The sequence below is a fragment of the Anopheles nili genome, chromosome 3, assembly GCF_943737925.1.
Source record: "Anopheles nili chromosome 3, idAnoNiliSN_F5_01, whole genome shotgun sequence".
NCBI lineage: Eukaryota > Metazoa > Arthropoda > Insecta > Diptera > Culicidae > Anopheles > Anopheles nili.
This window is the reverse complement of record NC_071292.1, coordinates 23,501,229-23,518,288: the sequence shown is the minus strand read 5'-3', so window position 1 is coordinate 23,518,288 and position 17,060 is coordinate 23,501,229. Positions and strand designations below refer to the sequence as shown.

The following is a 17,060-nucleotide window of genomic DNA, read 5'->3' as shown; positions in this document are numbered from 1 at the left end:
CGTTGTCGCGATCACGCCGCGGTCCACAGTTGAACTTGTTTGCGCCGAGAAAATGTGATAATGGCTGGGGTTCCGAACGCAAAACATCCCGCTGGGTCGAGAAGATTCAATTCTTCGCTAGCAATCCGACCGAGTGGACGCCTATTTAGCGCCCTAGCGGGCGAGTTCGACGGAATTGCACTCTTCGATCAGTGCCTTGTGTATTTGTGTGCGATCGTAGCTTTTAAATCTTCAAGTGCTCTCAGAACTAAAACAAAAATGCACCAAGTGTTGCTATCGTGCCTGGTTGCGGTGGCACTAGTGGTGTCTCCAGGATACGTTACATCCTTGGCGATAAGCGATCGCATCGATCGGTACCAACTCGATCCACCGTTTGCCGCGAAAATGGATCGATTTACGACCAAAGCAAACCTCGAGATGGCGCTCGATTTTAGTGAAACGGTGTTCGAAATGGCGGGTCGTTCCGAGGAATCACTGGCCGCTAGTCCACACGGGAAAGTCACCAAAGGTGGCACGACGTACGCGCAGATTATCGACGGTTATCCTACGCCCAGCACCCGCCAACAGGATCTCCTCGCTCGGAAAATCCTGCGAGCGTCTTCCTTCTTCGCCAGTCGCTTCTGCAGCCCCAACGGAGTGCCATCGTACGAGTGCGGTTTGTATCTCAGCGGAACGCAACTTCCTCCTTCGGCGATTGGTAATGAATGTCACGAATTGATCACGGAAAAGGAGCACAATGATCAATACCGACGGCTACTCCCTGCGGTGTATGACAATGGTCTATACTCGTTCCGACGCAGTACTAACGGAAGTGCGTTGCCACAAGCGCGGGAAATTTCCGCCCGTTTCCACGTGGTCGCACGAGGTGATCGAAAGGATCTCGACAACACACGCTCGGTGGCACTCGTCCAGTGGAGTCAGTTTATCGAACATGATCTCGCCAAGACAACCGTGCAGACGACGAATGATGGCACACACGTCGAATGTTGTTCAGCTGAACATGGTCAGCTACTGCCACGGTATCGACATCCTGCTTGTGAACCGATGCTGGTTCCTGCAGATGATCCTTACTACGGGATGCACCGAGCAACCTGTTTGAATTATGTCCGTAGTGCGTTGTCGGTTGGAGCAGATAGCTGCACTATGGGTCCTGCCAATCAGCTCAACCAGGCCACGAATAGGTTGGATTTGTCCCAGCTTTACGGCAATCTAGCGGAGGATACACACCAGCTGCGAGTAGGCAAAGGTGGTCGATTGAAAGCGCAACTGTTTGACTCCGTTGAGTACCTGCAGGAAACACCCGGTGGCCGTTTTTGCGTACCCGATGCAAACCTCGAAACCGCGTGTTACGATTCCGGGGACACGCGTGTCAACGTGAATCCGTACATCACGCTTCTCCACACGTTGTTTCTGCGGTCACACAACCGGCTTGCCAAGCATCTAGCCTTATTAAAGCCTGCCTGGACTGATGAACAGCTTTTCGGAGTAGCACGCACCATCAACACCCGCCTGTACCAGAAGATCGTCCGCGAATGGTTGGCAGTGATCGTAGGCGGAAATCAGACGAGCTTTAGCGCTGATCCTTCCAACGAACAGGACGACCGAGTGAGTAATGAGTTCGCAACGGCCGCTATCCGGTTCTACAACACGATGATGCCGGGAGAGATCAGCAACGCGACCACGGGCACGTATGACCTGGAGAAGCTGTTCTACCGTCCGAAGGACCTTCGAAAGCGTGACTACTTCGGTCAGCTGGTCGGATCGGTGTTGGGCCAAAACGCGATGGCACTGGACACATCGTACGTGGATGATATGGCTCATCTGCTGTTTGGAGTGCGCCATGTTGGTTTGGACGTGCTGGCACTCGATATTCAGCGTGGCCGCGATCACGGATTGGCTCGCTATACGGACTATTTCACGTTGTGTAACGGAAAACCGGTCACCAGCTGGAGTGACCTCGAGCGTGTGCTGAAACCGGCCGATTTAGAAATCATACGCACCGCGTACGCAACCGTCCATGATGTCGATTTGATCGTTGGTGCCATCGCCGAATGGCCATCTGTGGGAGCTACTGTAGGTCCTACACTATCCTGTCTCATCCGAGAACAGATCGAACGATCACTGTCGATGTCGGATGGTTCTGAGCGGGAAAATGCCTCGTTATTACGCCAGGATCGATTGGATGCTTGGTTGGCTGAGTACAGTGCTGTGCGATTTATGTGCGACACGGCGCAGGTTGAACGGGTTCAACGTGATATTTTCCACGTACCAGCGGTCGATAACCCGCTGGTTCAATGCGTCCAACTGCCACCACTCGATCTTGCCGGACTTGTTTGACCGCACAGGGTTACTCACCGGTCGGAGAAAGGTCGAACGCGAGGACAGTGTACAGTTTAGGGTCGATTAATCACGTTTTATGAACGCCCACGGCACCAGTCTCTCTCTATCTGTTTCTCTTTGTGGCTTTGTGGAACAAGTTGTGGAACATTAGCACTAAGCCTTCCTAGCAATGTAAGCAATCTATGTGACTAATTATAAGCGGGAAAAGTTGACGTTATTTCGTGCTCCATCGCAAGCCGGGTCGTGTCCCATTCGGTACGGTTTAGTGCGTAGTTGAAATAAAAAGGAAAGAGTAAAAATAACGAGCTAGCGTGTTTAACAGACTATTTAAACGTTTCGTTATCGAATTATTGCTTTTCGCAGCAGTACAACGACGGCATGGTGATGAGTTGGGGTTCCCGGTTCGTTATCGACACGTGGTGTGGTGTTAGTTATGTTGAGTAATCGGATGCTACGGTCGTCCTCAATAGCGAGGTGAACTGGATTGGGAGCCATTAATGAAAAGATCACCCCATGTATGCTGCAACCGCTCTGTAACCATCTTGACTGGCAAATGAAACGTGTCATTTGTGGCCTGCATCATTTGATTTGAATCTCATGCGCTGGCAAGCTATTTGCTTTTGAAATTGTACAAGCGAATGGTACCTTTTATGTCGAATTATATTTTTAACATTTATTCTTGTAAGATTTCAGTAAGAATCCCTTACAACGATCCTTCTATGTTGAACCTAAATTTAAAATATCTTCTCGTATGTTGAAGAGACGAGTGACAATGTTTTTCACTTCAGACTGTGTATTTTTACTCGAAGCTGTAGAGTAGAGCAATCATTTTTTTCTTTCAATTGAATACACCACACAATAGGTAGCTTTTTTAAACCCTCTTTATTGTTAAACCAAGGAGAAACAAAAGCGTCTAAATAAAGCTTACGAAATGCGATGTTTCACCACTCATCGTTTCCTTCATCACCCCAACCATCCTCGGTGGCTTCGGCATCATCCAACTTGATCTCCAGTCTACTGCTGCCTACGAGAGGGATCTCTTCTTCGCTATCGATGAGTTTTTGCGGATGCTGACTTAACAGGCCGGATGCGGGATCATCAGTGCCGTTATCTGTCGGTTTCGGTGCATCTTCTTCGTCGATAAGCAACACGTTCGCTTTCTGGATGACGGGTTCCATGTCCTTGAAGAAATCGAACTCTTCGCCACCCGCCGCGTCGCTCTTTCGGAATGGCTGTGTCTTAATGTCCAGCCGCTCTATACTTTCGACCGTGGCCTGTGGTTCTCGGGATTGCTTGCCCTTACTTTCGGTGGAGTTTTCACGACTCAGTGCGGCACCATCATTCGATTCCGGTCCGTGATGGTCCCCCATGATACCGTTCATACCGGTAGAGGTGGGCGGAGTTGATTCTGACCTCGCAGAATCCATAAAACGCAGCTGGTTAATCGTACGCTCGTTACCGTCATTCTCCCAATCGCTCCACTCGTCAACGTCCAGCTCCACGTCCGAGTTGGTCTGATAAATGTCTTCTCCCTCGGGAGACAACCGTTCCGGCATGATGTTGAAACTACTCGGGTTCATCAGCACCGACGAAAACGAGGTGCTATTGTCGCCTCCCGCATCCGGTACAGGGCTACCAGAAATTAACTCCCCGGAGCCGATAACCGGTGTAATGGAGCGCACGCCACTCCACGGATTCGACGCATCCGGTATCCCTTGCGGTCGTCCGTCGGCGAAAATTTTACTCCGATTGCCGCCAATAACTACGGCCGAACCGAGGATGGGCACGAGATCGGCCAGGCAGAGCAACGTTTTCGCAACCAGTACGTCGTTCGTGTCCTTAATTCCAAGCAAGAGCTACGATAAGAACAAAGCATTATGAAGGTTGGTCCGGATGACCCACACCGTGCACTTACCTGAGGTAGAATGTCGTCCTGTAAGTCCTCCTTGGTAAAGTACTCGACATACGCCGGAAAGTACTCCAGCAACATGAGCCGTATTTGTGCGTCCTGCACGCAGAAAACTTGTTTGACCTTTGGCAAAATGTACGATGAGAAAATTTTAGGCGTAAACAGCCCCGGCGACAGATCGTCGCTTTTTGGCCGCAACACGTACGGCGTCACGCACAGCTGTGCCGTCGTATCGAGCAGAACAATGCGCGAAAGGAGCAAAGCGCACATTTGCTCTGCCACCGTTTCCGGATCAAAAGAGCGCAGCCGGTCAGCTAGGCCGATGAAGAATTCTTGCTTCGCTTGCGTCCCTTTCAGCGGCAGTTCGGTAAGGAAGGAATGTATCAGTATAAAATCGTGGTTAAAGATGGGATGCAGCAGAACGGCCGACAGGTTTGGCCTCATCGCCGGATTTCCATGCTTCAAATGAGTCGCGCAGTATGCCTTGAAGTCTTCCACCGAGGGAATGTTGACGTCCGTTTTGTTGTGCAATATCTCTTCGCACATTACACCAAACGCGAACTGCTCCAGCGATTGGCCCTTGCTGGTGAGCTCGTTGGGGTCGATCGCTTTGGTGTAGCGGTATGGTTGAGATTTTTCCAGCAGCGTTTGATTGAAATCGGTCGTTCGCCATAGATGCTCGAATCCGGCCAGACGCCAGGCGCCATCATCCGTCACGTAGATCGATGATATGCTGATGCTTAGATGACGCACGGAAGCCTGTTCGATGAGGAAAATTAATGCACACAGAATGTTCCTCAGTCCGAGGCATATCTGTACGTCGCTCGTGATGTTCAGGCATGTTGCCAGCGGACGGCACCGCTCGGTGGCGAGCATTTTCAGCGATCCCTTGCTCCATGATGCGAAGTACTTCAGGATGTACGGATGGCGATAGATTTTCAGGTTCTTTATGGCCCGCTCAAGTGGGTTTTGATTCGTCCAGAACTGCCCGCTGACTAGGGTTTCGCCTTGGAATATAGATATACTGGTGGGGGAACCGTTGGTGTTGGGAAGTTCGCCATTGTACAGCGACCAGTAGTCGGTCACCTGAATAGCTTTCTTGCTGATTTCGACTCCTTTTAGCTGCGACTGTTCATTGCCCATATCACAAACCGGAAGCAACTACGATGGCCGGTATGTATGCAACATACTTTGGTAAACCTGCATGCAAACGTCGTCGACGTGTTCTGCACTTTTTGCCGTAGGAAGTGGTATCTTTTTACGTTCGAGAAACGTTCGGGCTGCTGATGCACTTATTCGAAGGCATTCCTCTTTTCAACAGGCTGATTGACTCAAGTTAAATGCAGAAAGGCGCACCGTAGTTGACCTCGAACTTATCACAATTTATTGCATAAATTTTTTAAAAGAATAATGTCATTCAACACTCCTTCGTGTTGAGAGAATCACAAGAACAAAAAATCTTCACACATAGTTGAAACATGAATTCCCCAAGGCTTTACTCTATTACTTATCTATTCCATAAGGAGACAGGTGATTGAAATTCGTTTTTGATTAAAAATCAACAAAATCTTGACTAGCAATTCTATTCAAAACAATTGCACGTACCCCATTCTGACAGCTTTCACGTTAGTTGACGAATTGACCGGTGTCACACTTGTGGTATGGTTTCAAATTTCGCAAAATTTTCAGGACAAGTTGATGCAATGTTTTATGATTACGAATTACGATTCAAGGCTCTATAAACCACTATTTTCGATGTATTTTAAAAATCAATAATAAAGGATTAATTAAATGGCAAAAAGTTTGTTTCCTGTTCATTGTTTTGAGGATCCTGAAATAATGGAATCGGCAAGATCCACTGTTAACGAGCAGGGTTTGACTGTATCATATGAAATAAAATACGTTTTAAATTATGAAATATACAATAGAGTCTCTAATTGCTTTACCTGTTATGTTAAATAACATTAAAAAATATTAATTGATCAATAATTGCAGTTTATTCATATTCCTACCCTCTAGTTGTTAACGCGTTTGACAGTTGTCAGTGTCAACAGCCTGGGTCGGCCGCTACGCCATCTTTCTTTTTCCTTTCCTTCTACTTTTTTCCTTCCTTTTTCTTGTAGACACCGACGTGTAGAAAACGTGCTGAGCGTATCGTGTGTCGAAATTTTCCCAATTTAAATCAAAATGGTAAGTTTTCCGTGATGTGAGGGTGTAAAATAGGCGTCGTAACTCGCCTCGAGTAATTGTGAAATGATCGTTGGCTGGATGATTCAACGCAAACCTCCAATTCGTCCCCACGAGCATCGATAGGGTCTTGCAGCAATCCATCGTGGAGACGTGGGGATCAAGTCGATGAAGGAATTGTTCATTAATTGCTGCATATTGGAAAAAGGCATGCCAATATGTGCCTGCAGGGAGTTTTGCGTGATTAGTTGTGTGGGCTACAGTTTAAATCGAGGGTAGAACTAAGCTATAAACAAAACGATCGTCCTCGGATTGCCCGAGCGCATCCTAACCTCACTAAACATTCGGACTAATGTGAATTGGTTTCTGTTTTCTTTCAGGGGTTCGTTAAAGTAGTAAAGAACAAGCAGTACTTCAAGCGTTATCAGGTCAGGTTCCGCCGCCGTCGCGAGGGAAAAACCGACTACTACGCTCGCAAGCGCCTGATTTTCCAGGACAAAAACAAATACAACACCCCGAAGTTCCGCCTGATCGTTCGCCTGAGCAACCGCGACATCACTTGTCAGATTGCGTACGCCCGTATCGAAGGCGATCGCATTGTGTGCGCGGCCTACTCGCACGAGCTGCCACGTTATGGCGTTAAGGTTGGTCTGACCAACTATGCCGCCGCCTACTGTACCGGTCTGCTGGCTGCTCGCCGCATTCTGCAGAAGCTGCGTCTGGATACCCTGTACGCTGGATGCACCGACGTGACCGGAGAGGAGTATCTGGTCGAGGCCGTCGATGAAGGCCCGGCTGCCTTCCGGTGCTACCTGGATGTGGGTCTGGCCCGTACCACCACCGGTGCCCGCGTTTTCGGTGCAATGAAGGGTGCTGTCGATGGCGGACTGAACATTCCGCACTCCGTCAAGCGGTTCCCCGGCTACAGCGCCGAGAACAAGAGCTTCAACGCCGAGATGCACCGTGAGCACATCTTCGGTCTGCATGTTGCCAACTACATGCGCACCCTGGAGGAGGAAGATGAGGAGGCGTTCAAGCGTCAGTTTAGCAAGTACATTTCCCTGGGCATCAAGGCTGATGATGTGAGTATTGCCAAACGTCCTGCGAATGAGCCACACGTCCACCCCAAATTACTGTCGTTGATCTTTACAACTCGCGTCGCGACAGTGTCCGAAAGTGGACCACATTGAGCTGCGACCGAAATAGTTCGGAGTGTGCGGGATATATCCTCCCAGCGAACTTCCTTGTTTTAATCGCACATTCATTCCAGTCTTGGCCTCGAATTCAAACCCGTCAAACAAGCTATAGCTATTCCAATTCTGTGTCTAATGTTTGGTTTTATTGAATTGCTTCCCACAGATTGAAAACATCTACAAGAATGCCCATGCCGCCATCCGCAAAGATCCTTCCTTCACGAAGAAACCCGAGAAGAAGGTCACCAAGAAGCGGTGGACTTTGGCCAAGCTCCCCCTGGAGGTCCGCAAGGAGAAGATCGCCAAGCACAAGGCCGATTTCCTGGCCAAGATCCAGGCCGACGTCGAAGCATAAGCTTGTACTCTACGTGGTGTATCCTTATTATTTCTTCTCTCGCTCAGATCTGGCGAGCAACAGAAAACATTCGTTTAATTTTTGCTTCTATTTGCTGAAGATTAACATTATGTTGTATGGTGTTTGTGAACTAATCGCGATCGTCGTACAGTGTATTGAGTGTAGTTTTCGGTTCCGTGCTGCAAATGATCGCAGCATTCAAATCGTCACGAGGGTGGTGAATTAGAGGAACCGTGTTTCGGTAAACGATAGAGTGTGAATAAATGTAATGTTTCTGTTCAGCAGAATGGGAATCAAATATTTTGCCGGTTGTTTTTTGTTGTTCGTCATCCTATCTGACTGGGGTGAATGGATTATATATTACTCTGTTTCTTTGGTTTACGATTTTTGTATTACCTGGAAAGTAACAAAAATACATATTATAAAACAATACACATACATAAGCCAATAATATTTCTTTCGGATGAGGATTATCGATTTTTTTTAAAGTTTTCAGTTTCTGCTGTTTATAAGCAACTTTTAAGATCTCAGAACACACAGATCTTTGACCTGGAACATACAATAAATTTTTCAATATAAAAATATTATATAGCTTAAATTTAGTAAAAATAGTCTTGATTGCTTCTTCGACGTGATCCCACAATTAAAATAAATCGGAACGATCCGTCGACGTGATACAAATCGGAACGATCGTCTCTACTGTACTATTAATGATCTATTCGGTAAAATAACATATCAAAACCTTATAGCGAGATTGCAAGTTGATGATGACATATTCAGCAGGTGCGTGTAACGGAATAAATTAATAAGAAATTTTTTTCACAAACATATTCTATATTACTGTGGTTATAACGTGCGAATCAGTAATATTGCTCCATTAGTAAATCTACGACAATGGGTGTTCAAGGCTCATGGATTTAAGGATTCAAAATTGAATCTACAGAAAACACGTTCAATATGTTACACGTGTCCCGCGGTAAATATGTTCGAATCTTGACTACTACTTGCAACTATTATGCGTGGGGATGCAACGAAGAACTCCACTAAATCAAATAAACGGCCTATGTAGGCCAAAACAAGAGAAGCATAATGTTCAAGCAACATAAAGAGCATTTTTGAATATGACATTATGAGAGAACTTTCGAAATTCATTCAAATTTTTACGAAGGCGCTCTCTCTGTTTGGCTTATGTTGTAGCATTCGCGCAAGCAATACAGCATAAATAAGGTAGGACCAGTGGACAAGAAAAGTGCAAATCCTTTCGACATTAAGATATTCCTCAAGTTACGACGATGTTTTTGATTTTTTTTAAACTCCACATGAACCAAATCATATCGTTTCTTATGGTCAGAATCAGGATTACGACCATATCCTTTACGATTGATAGGGTTATAGATCCGTTTATGTCAATACCTTGGCATCGGAGGTCCAAATATATATTATGCTTACATTGTTAACGTAAGGCTGAGAGTTAATTTGAACGTAATAAAGTCACGTGCTAGCATTTATCGCTACGCAACAGAAATGCAACCGTCGCAGTGCGTGAAACGGGAGAGTGACCTCTACGTGTCAAAATTACACTCAGCATGGCTGCCCGAAAAAGCGGCCACGAGCTCACCTTCCCATATGCGAACTTACTTTTTGCCTACACCACCACCCGAAATAAGTGTTGTCGAAAGAGAAATAAATCGTGAATGGTTAATTGTGCGCTCGTCCACGGGCTTCGGTAATATAGTGCCAGCGTAGCGGAATAGTCAAAGAATCGCGGTAGTGTGTTCGATCGGTGCCCTAGTCGTGAATGGCAAGAATATTCGGGTTGCAAAGCTGAAGCAGATCGCACTCGCTGAATGAGCACGGTGCGGCCATCTTGAAATCGAAGCGCCACAAACACACGCACAAGCGTAGACACGTACGAGAGCGCCGCACATACACGCATCGTCGTCACCGTCGCCGCGCTGCTGCTCGTAAAAAAGCTACTACGACCACAGGTTTTTTGTCCTGTTTGCGGTCCGAGAAAACGGCCAGCCGTACACAAAACGTCCTTCATTTCCTTCAACTTCCCTGCGAGCGCTGGTCCAGGAACCGGCGGCCAGATCCAAGCCTTGCGGCAGGGCAGCATTCGGCGCCGTCACAACCGACCCGCGTATCCTCATCCATGGCTGGGCATTAGAAGCGGTGCAACGGAGAGGCGCTGGAAAAAAAGACCCTCACCACCAGCTCGCGCAATTTCACTTTCGCGCACCTGGAGATCCCTGGGGTTGCATGTGGTCCCGGCTGGTCGTTGTTTAGTGGACAGAAACAGGCACAAACGGAGGCGCCAGCGGCGGAGGTAGCATCCTTCGACACGGTTCCACCTTCCAGGCGCGCACCACAGCATCGTTCCTTTCTCCCTACAGGACGGAAAGGACTCGCCAGAGTTGCACCACTGCGTGCTGCGGAACAGGACCAAAGGCTGGAGCGAGCAGAGTGATACGCGGCCAAACGCGGAAGTCGCAAAGCTTTCGGGGGCGCGTGCCAGAACCACCATTCCGGAGGCCCGTTTTGCATGAGTAGATTATGTCTGATATCTGTGAACAGATGTGTACATAGCCATGGCTGCGACGCGAAAGTTGCAAGGTGAGACGACCGGACGCGTGTTGGCTTTATTTCCTTTTGTTCGTTGTATGGTCGTGGTTGGTGGCGGCCAGTGGCGACGGGGCAGTGCGAACTCGCGGTGGGAGAAGATACCAACGAGAACAATTAACTGAACGAGGTGGCATTCGCTTGGGCCGAGGGTAGAACCATTCTGTGCATGTTGACGAGATTGTGCAATTTTGTACGAATTAATCTGGAAATGCGCGAGTTTTGAACACGGAAGAAGAGTGGCGAAGATTGTGATGGAAGCGTACATTAGCCAAATGGCTCTTGCGTTCTACGGAGTGTGTGGTAGGATATCGGTGAAGTATGGATGCTGCGCGGAACGGGCTTAGTTGAATAGCCATGCCTAGCACCCGCAGCATCCCGTTTTATCGGTCGTCCAATAAATGCTGAAAATTAAATGTGCTAAATATCGCATCCAGCGTCAACGCATATGATCATCGTCGAGCATCATGGAGAAGTGGGTTAGATGTCTAAATCAACAACACTCCAGAAAAGTAGGCTGTGATCATCTCGCTGTGGCGTTCGTGCTAAGAAAACAAATCTCGCAACCCGCAAGTAGTAAGCAAGTAGCATCGTTCCGCGTTTGTTATTTTTCCCGCGAGAATATATGTGTGTGATATCGGGTTTGAGAAATGGATGCTAATGAATGAGTCTGTTTGAGTACGGGAAATAGTAGCGCCCAGTAGTGACATATGTGCGCACCGGTGACGCTAAAAGGAATATACCAACCAACCAGCCCCAGGGCTGTAATCGCATGTATTGTTATGTTATAAACAAAGCTACCCTGACTACGTGATGGAATATATAGATATTTTCGGTTTCCGTGTCAGATGGGGTAGCGCGTTAAATCCGTGTTGCTTGGTTTAGTGATGCCGAGTAGCAACCTCCGGCGAGCACGCAAACGCGGAGGTTTCGTCGACATTGACAGCTAGTAGCAAGTTTACTTTTTTTCGGGCGCATTTTTTCATTAGTCGTTTGTTGACAGCACAGGTTGCGCGATCTTGCTTGACGTTTCGATCGAACGAGTATATTAGTGGGCCATCAACTGCACGAACACCGCGCTGAAAATGTCTCCTCCGTTGCCAGCCACCACTAGCCGTATAGCGCATTTTCACGCAAGTCCACAAATAACCCAGAGCGCTCATTTTCTGCCCCTTTTCGCTTTTCCGTTTCTTGCAGGTGAAATTGATCGGTGCCTGAAGAAAGTCACTGAGGGCGTAGAAACGTTTGAAGATATTTGGCAGAAGGTCCATAATGCTACGAACAGCAATCAAAAAGTACGTTTAAAGGCCGCGGCGTAACAAGCGAGCAATGCGAGGCGTTAAATACATTGTTTCTTTGTGCGCAATCTCGTTTCCCCGTTTCAGGAAAAGTATGAAGCAGATCTCAAGAAGGAAATCAAAAAGCTGCAGCGATTACGTGATCAAATCAAATCATGGATCGCATCCGGCGAGATCAAGGATAAAAGTGCGCTGCTGGAAAACCGTCGGCTCATAGAAACCGTAGGTGTCCCTTCTCGCCGTTCCCTCCCCCCCTCCCCTCCCCTCCCATCCAAATGCCGCCCGATGAAACGATCTTTCAAATTGGTTCGATATTGTTTTCTCTTTCTCACTACACCAGCAAATGGAGCGGTTTAAGGTAGTCGAACGGGAAACAAAAACAAAAGCATACTCGAAGGAGGGTCTGGGCGCGGCCCAAAAGATGGATCCTGCGCAGCGGGAAAAGGAAGAGATTAGCAGCTGGCTAACATCGTCCATCACCTCACTGCAGATACAGATCGATCAGTTCGAGTGTGAGATTGAATCACTCTTAGCGGGGAAGAAGAAGAAACTCGATAAGGACAAGCAGGACAAAATGGACGACCTGAAGAACAAGCTGGAGAGGCATAAGTTCCACGTCACGAAGCTGGAGACGTTGCTGCGGATGCTCGACAACGATGGCGTCGAGGTGGAACAGATCAAGAAGATCAAGGAAGACGTTGAGTACTACATCGATTCCTCGCAGGAGCCTGACTTCGAGGAAAACGAATTCATTTACGACGATATCATCGGGTTGGATGACGTGGAAATCTCTGGTACGTGCAGCACTATTTGCAGCACTCTGCGTATCTGTGCCATTGCTCTAACCGCTGTCTTTCTTTGTTCGTATTTCTGCAGGTATCCCGGTATCGACCGGTACGGATAGCAATAACAGCAATGAGACGGCAGGATCGCCCAGTAGTCTTATATCTGGAACTAGTCCGGCGCAGTCCCCGGTGCTAAACTACAGTGCCAGCACTCTACACAATCACAGCAGCGATCTGTCCGCCGATAATAACAATCTGAATGAGAAACGTTCAAAGAGCGAAGGCACGAAGATTACGGTAAGTGTGGTGTACACGTTGTAAAAATATCACAACATCGCAAGATGATATGCTCTTTCGAGAGGAGATTAAAATGCATTTTTTCGTTCGTATGTTTGTGGATGCGTGTGTGTGTGTGTATGTACGTATGTATGTGTACGAATGTTTGTTTACCCTTCAGCCGGTGAAACCGACCGCAATCCGAGCTAGCAAGGTGGACCCGTCCGTCACAGCTGTCAGTAATGCCGTTAACAACAACGGCAGCAGTAATAGCACCAGTAGCAGTAGTAGCAACAGTAACAATTCGTCCAAGACCGGGCTAATCAGCTCGACGCCCAGCAAAAACCATGCGAATGCTGCCGCGGCGTTACCCAGCATGCTGGTACTACCACAGCCGCCTAACAGTATACCCATCATTGGACCCGCTTTTGCTGCCGTTGCAAAACAACATCCCAGTGAGTATTTCCAATGAATGAAAATCACTTGCGATCAGTATTGTGCGATACCGGAGCTTTGATTGTGGAAGAGTCAAAGCTGTTGCATTATTTTTAGAAAGGTTTTGATCCTGAATTTTCATTCGTCTCCTTACCAAAACTGTTCGTTTAGGGATTGTTTTTGTCTAAACTGTGGTTCAAGCACCTTGTTTCGTTTTAGATGATACGATTCGCTTGTTTAGAAGGACACATTTTGTCTATAACTTTATGGTAATAATTTCGCGCTTTACAATTTTTTGTATTATCTTTTTTTTTGTAGAAAATGGCTCTTTACTGCAGCCTAGCACGCCTACGACAGCGACCGGTGCGTCAGCAACGTCAGCGACTGGCTCATTGCAAACGCAAGCTTCGAATGCATCGAACGCCTTCAGCAGTCTCAGTCAAATAATTAATGCATCTCAACCTAAGGTTAGTCAGCAGCTGCAGCAACAGCAGCAGCAACAGCAGCAACAAGCGCAGAATAGTCTACCGAGTGCTGCAGCCGTAGTGGCTGCCGCAAGCAGTAGTAGCGTGTCGTCTACGACGCAGGCAAACGCCACTTCGCAGCAGCAGCAACAGGCACAGCAGCAACAGCAACAACAGGCCCAGCAGCAATCCCAGCAGATTCCACCTGGTCAGAATTCCATGCTACTTCACAATGCCCTATCGTCGGCATCAAGTACGGAGAGCAACAATCATGTAATGAGTACATCGTCCGCGTCTACCATCAGTAGCAGCGGGGCGAACGTTATTAATAACTGTGTCTCTCCCAGCAATTCCGCAGTCAGTAGCAGGTAAGTGAAGTGTTGCGACGTCGGAGACTGTTGTGATCCACCCGCTAACGTGTTTCTTTGTTCTTTTTCGCTTCCTGCTGCCCGGCACAGAGCGTCACCTAGTTTGATGTCACCACCGCAGCAGCAGCAGCAGCAGTTGCTGAACGGTCCCACAACACTCGGTAAGTGGCGATCGCGAGTCGGCGATCGGTGGCCGATGGGGCGTTGTGTAACAATTGGCGCATGTAATGAATCATTGGCTCTATTTCTGTCTTATTCCCTTCGGTATTTTTTGTCTCTGCAGCGCAAGAAGTGATAAATAGAACAGGAGTTCTCGAAACTGGCCCAAGTTCCAACCCAAACACGTTAATGCAACAACAGAATCCCCAGGGTGCGACCCCGGTGACGGTGGCGACGTCCGCCGCGCAGCAAGTTGCAGCACAAGCGGCCGCACAGGCGGCGGCAGCAGCAGCGGCTGCCCAAGCGGCGGCCACAGCCGCTGCCGTGGCTGGCCAGCAGCTGCAGCATTCGCAGCAGCAACAGCAACAGCAGCAACAACAACAACCACAGTCCGCCGATTCGAGACAGGCTGGGCCAGTTCCTTCGAATCCATCGGCACAGTCGCAATCCGGCGGGCCGGCGTTTATGGTGGACGCTAGCGGTGTCCCTACCGGTGCCGCCACCGGCAATCTACTACCGACATCGTCAGCAACTGCCATCACGAATGGACCGAACACGATCATTAACACTAACTCAAGTATTTCGAACGCCGCCAACGTAAACAGTGGCACTGGCGGAGTCATGAAGGCTACAGCCGGTACCCACGAGGCATGCATACCACCCCTACTCGGCGTGGCGCCCCTCGGGACGTCAAAGCTGCAGAAAGAGCATCAAATACAAGTAAGCATTCCGCGTCTTCCCCGTAAGGACGTTTCCGTCCGTAGCCTATAAAAGGAAAGTTTACTGAGCAAACTGGATCAATCTTGTAGTTCCAACTGATGGAAGCCGCCTATTATCATCTGCCAACACCAAGCGATTCAGAGAGGCTAAGGCCGTACTTGCAACGTCAACCCGTGCAGACACCACCGCACTTTCCACAGGTAAGTTCTCAACAAATCATGTTCGCCACCAATGTTTAGAAACAAGATAAGGATACTCGCCAATATGCGTACATGTCTTATTTGTTGCGTTATGGGTATGCATCCTTATATTGTTTCTTACCAATATAAGGAAGAAGCATTGTTTTCTTATATTGCAAGTTCTATTGAAACATGTCTCGAAACATCCCAAAATCAAATGGTAGTTTTGTAGACAGAATACTAAATACTTTTATTAAAAGTAAACATTAACGGATAAGCAGCATAATTTGTTTGGTTGGATGAGATTTAATGCCTAATGCCGCTGTGCTACTTTTGCGTTTTCCATTTCAGCAACAACTTCCACATTCTGAAACGGTTGAGTTTTTCCAGCGTCTCTCACCCGAGACGCTTTTCTTCGTGTTTTACTACATGGAGGGAACGAAGGCTCAATATTTGGCCGCAAAGGCGCTGAAAAAACAGAGCTGGAGATTTCATACGAAATATATGATGTGGTTCCAGCGCCACGAAGAACCGAAAGTGATCAACGAAGAGTACGAGCAGGTAAGCGCACGGGAAAGAGAGAGAGGCAAACATTTTACCGATCGGGGCGATCATCGGCACATCGGCGTATGAATTCATTGCATTCATTTTTTTGTCTTCATTTTTCTCCAATCTCACTCTCTACTAGGGAACCTACATCTATTTTGACTATGAAAAATGGGGCCAGCGTAAAAAGGAAGGGTTTACGTTTGAATACAAGTACTTAGAAGACAGGGACCTGAATTGATCTTTACAGATTACGGAACTCTTTTTTTAAAAAATATGTGGAAAAGTAAAATGAAACGAAAAAAATTGATCAATAAAAACTATAAAATGTTCTGAAAAAAATTCAACAGGATCGCAAAACTCACAGAGAAAAATGTACATTCGTGAAACCACCAATGCTTGCGGAAATGGATGCATACTTGAAGGATGTGAGAGGATGCATACACTACTGAATGGATCATTTGCTTACGGCAACAGGCTTTTTCTTCTGCGCCGCATACGGAAGGCGCATTGTGGACGCCAAAATACCTAGCATCCGGCAAGATTGGCTATCCCGTTCAGACGGAACGAACGTCGGAGTAACGGCTATCGACCAGTTTTTCATTTTAATTGTATTGCAACGCTGCCGAGCTGTGTGAGTCATGCTTTTAAGTTTTCCTTCGCGTGCGGATTAAATGCCATTATAGGAAATTTCTGTACATATATGTATGTGGCGCTCGGTGGAACCGGCCAGGATCAGATGCTTCAAGCGATCGTGCCTGATCCATACTCAATGAAAGATGCATTTTATGTTTAACCGGCACACATACACACACACACACACACACAACCCCTGTCATTGCAAGGACTAGGGAATGTCAATTTCTAGCGAACGAAATGTGCGCTTTATCTTGCTTCGCGGGCCTTTATTGGAGGCGACTAGGCAGCGCCTAGGCCTTTCGCAAAATTCGCAAATCACTAGTAAGAGAGAATCAAATCTTGCATTAGCAAGAAGAAGCAAAAATACGGAAACAAAATTCTACGTTCCGGATGAACCATTCACTTAGACAACGTAATCATAACCCAAGATTGATTGATGATAGAAAATAGATTTTAAACTCTCATCCTACTGTGGAAGAAAACGGAAACGGAAAACCAAACCAGAAAAAAAAATTAGCGAGAAAAAGAAAACATAAAAAGTATGCAAACAAGCAAAACGTCTTGCGTTCGAGTCGCGACGTGAAG

General features: G+C 47.5%; 4 protein-coding genes across 4 annotated transcripts; 3 read left to right on the top strand and 1 right to left on the bottom strand.

Moving 5' to 3' along the window:
- Positions 1-258: 258 nt before the first annotated feature.
- LOC128723920 (peroxidase) lies at positions 259-3,050 on the top strand. The gene has a single exon (XM_053817685.1). The coding sequence runs from the start codon at positions 259-261 to the stop codon at positions 2,335-2,337; it is 2,079 nt and encodes a 692-aa protein (XP_053673660.1). The 3' UTR covers positions 2,338-3,050.
- Positions 3,051-3,212: 162 nt separating this feature from the next.
- On the bottom strand, positions 3,213-5,392 carry LOC128727146 (protein-associating with the carboxyl-terminal domain of ezrin). Its single transcript, XM_053821019.1, has 2 exons — positions 4,256-5,392; positions 3,213-4,196 (listed from the first exon to the last, which is right to left on the bottom strand). The coding sequence occupies exons 1-2, from the start codon at positions 5,390-5,392 to the stop codon at positions 3,282-3,284; spliced, it is 2,052 nt and encodes a 683-aa protein (XP_053676994.1). The 3' UTR covers positions 3,213-3,281.
- A 977-nt stretch (positions 5,393-6,369) lies between these two features.
- Positions 6,370-8,131, top strand: LOC128726708 (60S ribosomal protein L5). Its single transcript, XM_053820530.1, has 3 exons — positions 6,370-6,439; positions 6,817-7,518; positions 7,796-8,131. Exons 1-3 carry the CDS (start codon positions 6,437-6,439, stop codon positions 7,982-7,984), a joined length of 894 nt encoding a protein of 297 aa, XP_053676505.1. The 5' UTR covers positions 6,370-6,436; the 3' UTR covers positions 7,985-8,131.
- A 2,444-nt stretch (positions 8,132-10,575) lies between these two features.
- On the top strand, positions 10,576-16,234 carry LOC128723602 (CCR4-NOT transcription complex subunit 3). Its single transcript, XM_053817360.1, has 12 exons — positions 10,576-10,600; positions 11,804-11,901; positions 11,992-12,126; positions 12,245-12,698; positions 12,781-12,986; positions 13,147-13,420; positions 13,719-14,232; positions 14,323-14,393; positions 14,516-15,111; positions 15,201-15,311; positions 15,642-15,851; positions 15,979-16,234. The coding sequence occupies exons 1-12, from the start codon at positions 10,576-10,578 to the stop codon at positions 16,075-16,077; spliced, it is 2,793 nt and encodes a 930-aa protein (XP_053673335.1). The 3' UTR covers positions 16,078-16,234.
- The last annotated feature ends 826 nt before the right edge of the window (positions 16,235-17,060 follow it).

Coding starts and splice junctions, on each gene's coding strand:
- LOC128723920 (XM_053817685.1), top strand. CDS start 259: ATGCACCAAGTGTTGCTATCGTGCCTGGTTGCGGTGGCACTAGTGGTG.
- LOC128727146 (XM_053821019.1), bottom strand. CDS start 5,392: ATGGGCAATGAACAGTCGCAGCTAAAAGGAGTCGAAATCAGCAAGAAA. Junction 4,197..4,255: donor AGGACGACATTCTACCTCAG/GTAAGTGCACGG, acceptor TTCTTATCGTAG/CTCTTGCTTGGAATTAAGGA.
- LOC128726708 (XM_053820530.1), top strand. Junction 7,519..7,795: donor TGGGCATCAAGGCTGATGAT/GTGAGTATTGCC, acceptor TGCTTCCCACAG/ATTGAAAACATCTACAAGAA.
- LOC128723602 (XM_053817360.1), top strand. CDS start 10,576: ATGGCTGCGACGCGAAAGTTGCAAG. Junction 15,312..15,641: donor CACCACCGCACTTTCCACAG/GTAAGTTCTCAA, acceptor TTTCCATTTCAG/CAACAACTTCCACATTCTGA. Junction 15,852..15,978: donor TCAACGAAGAGTACGAGCAG/GTAAGCGCACGG, acceptor ACTCTCTACTAG/GGAACCTACATCTATTTTGA.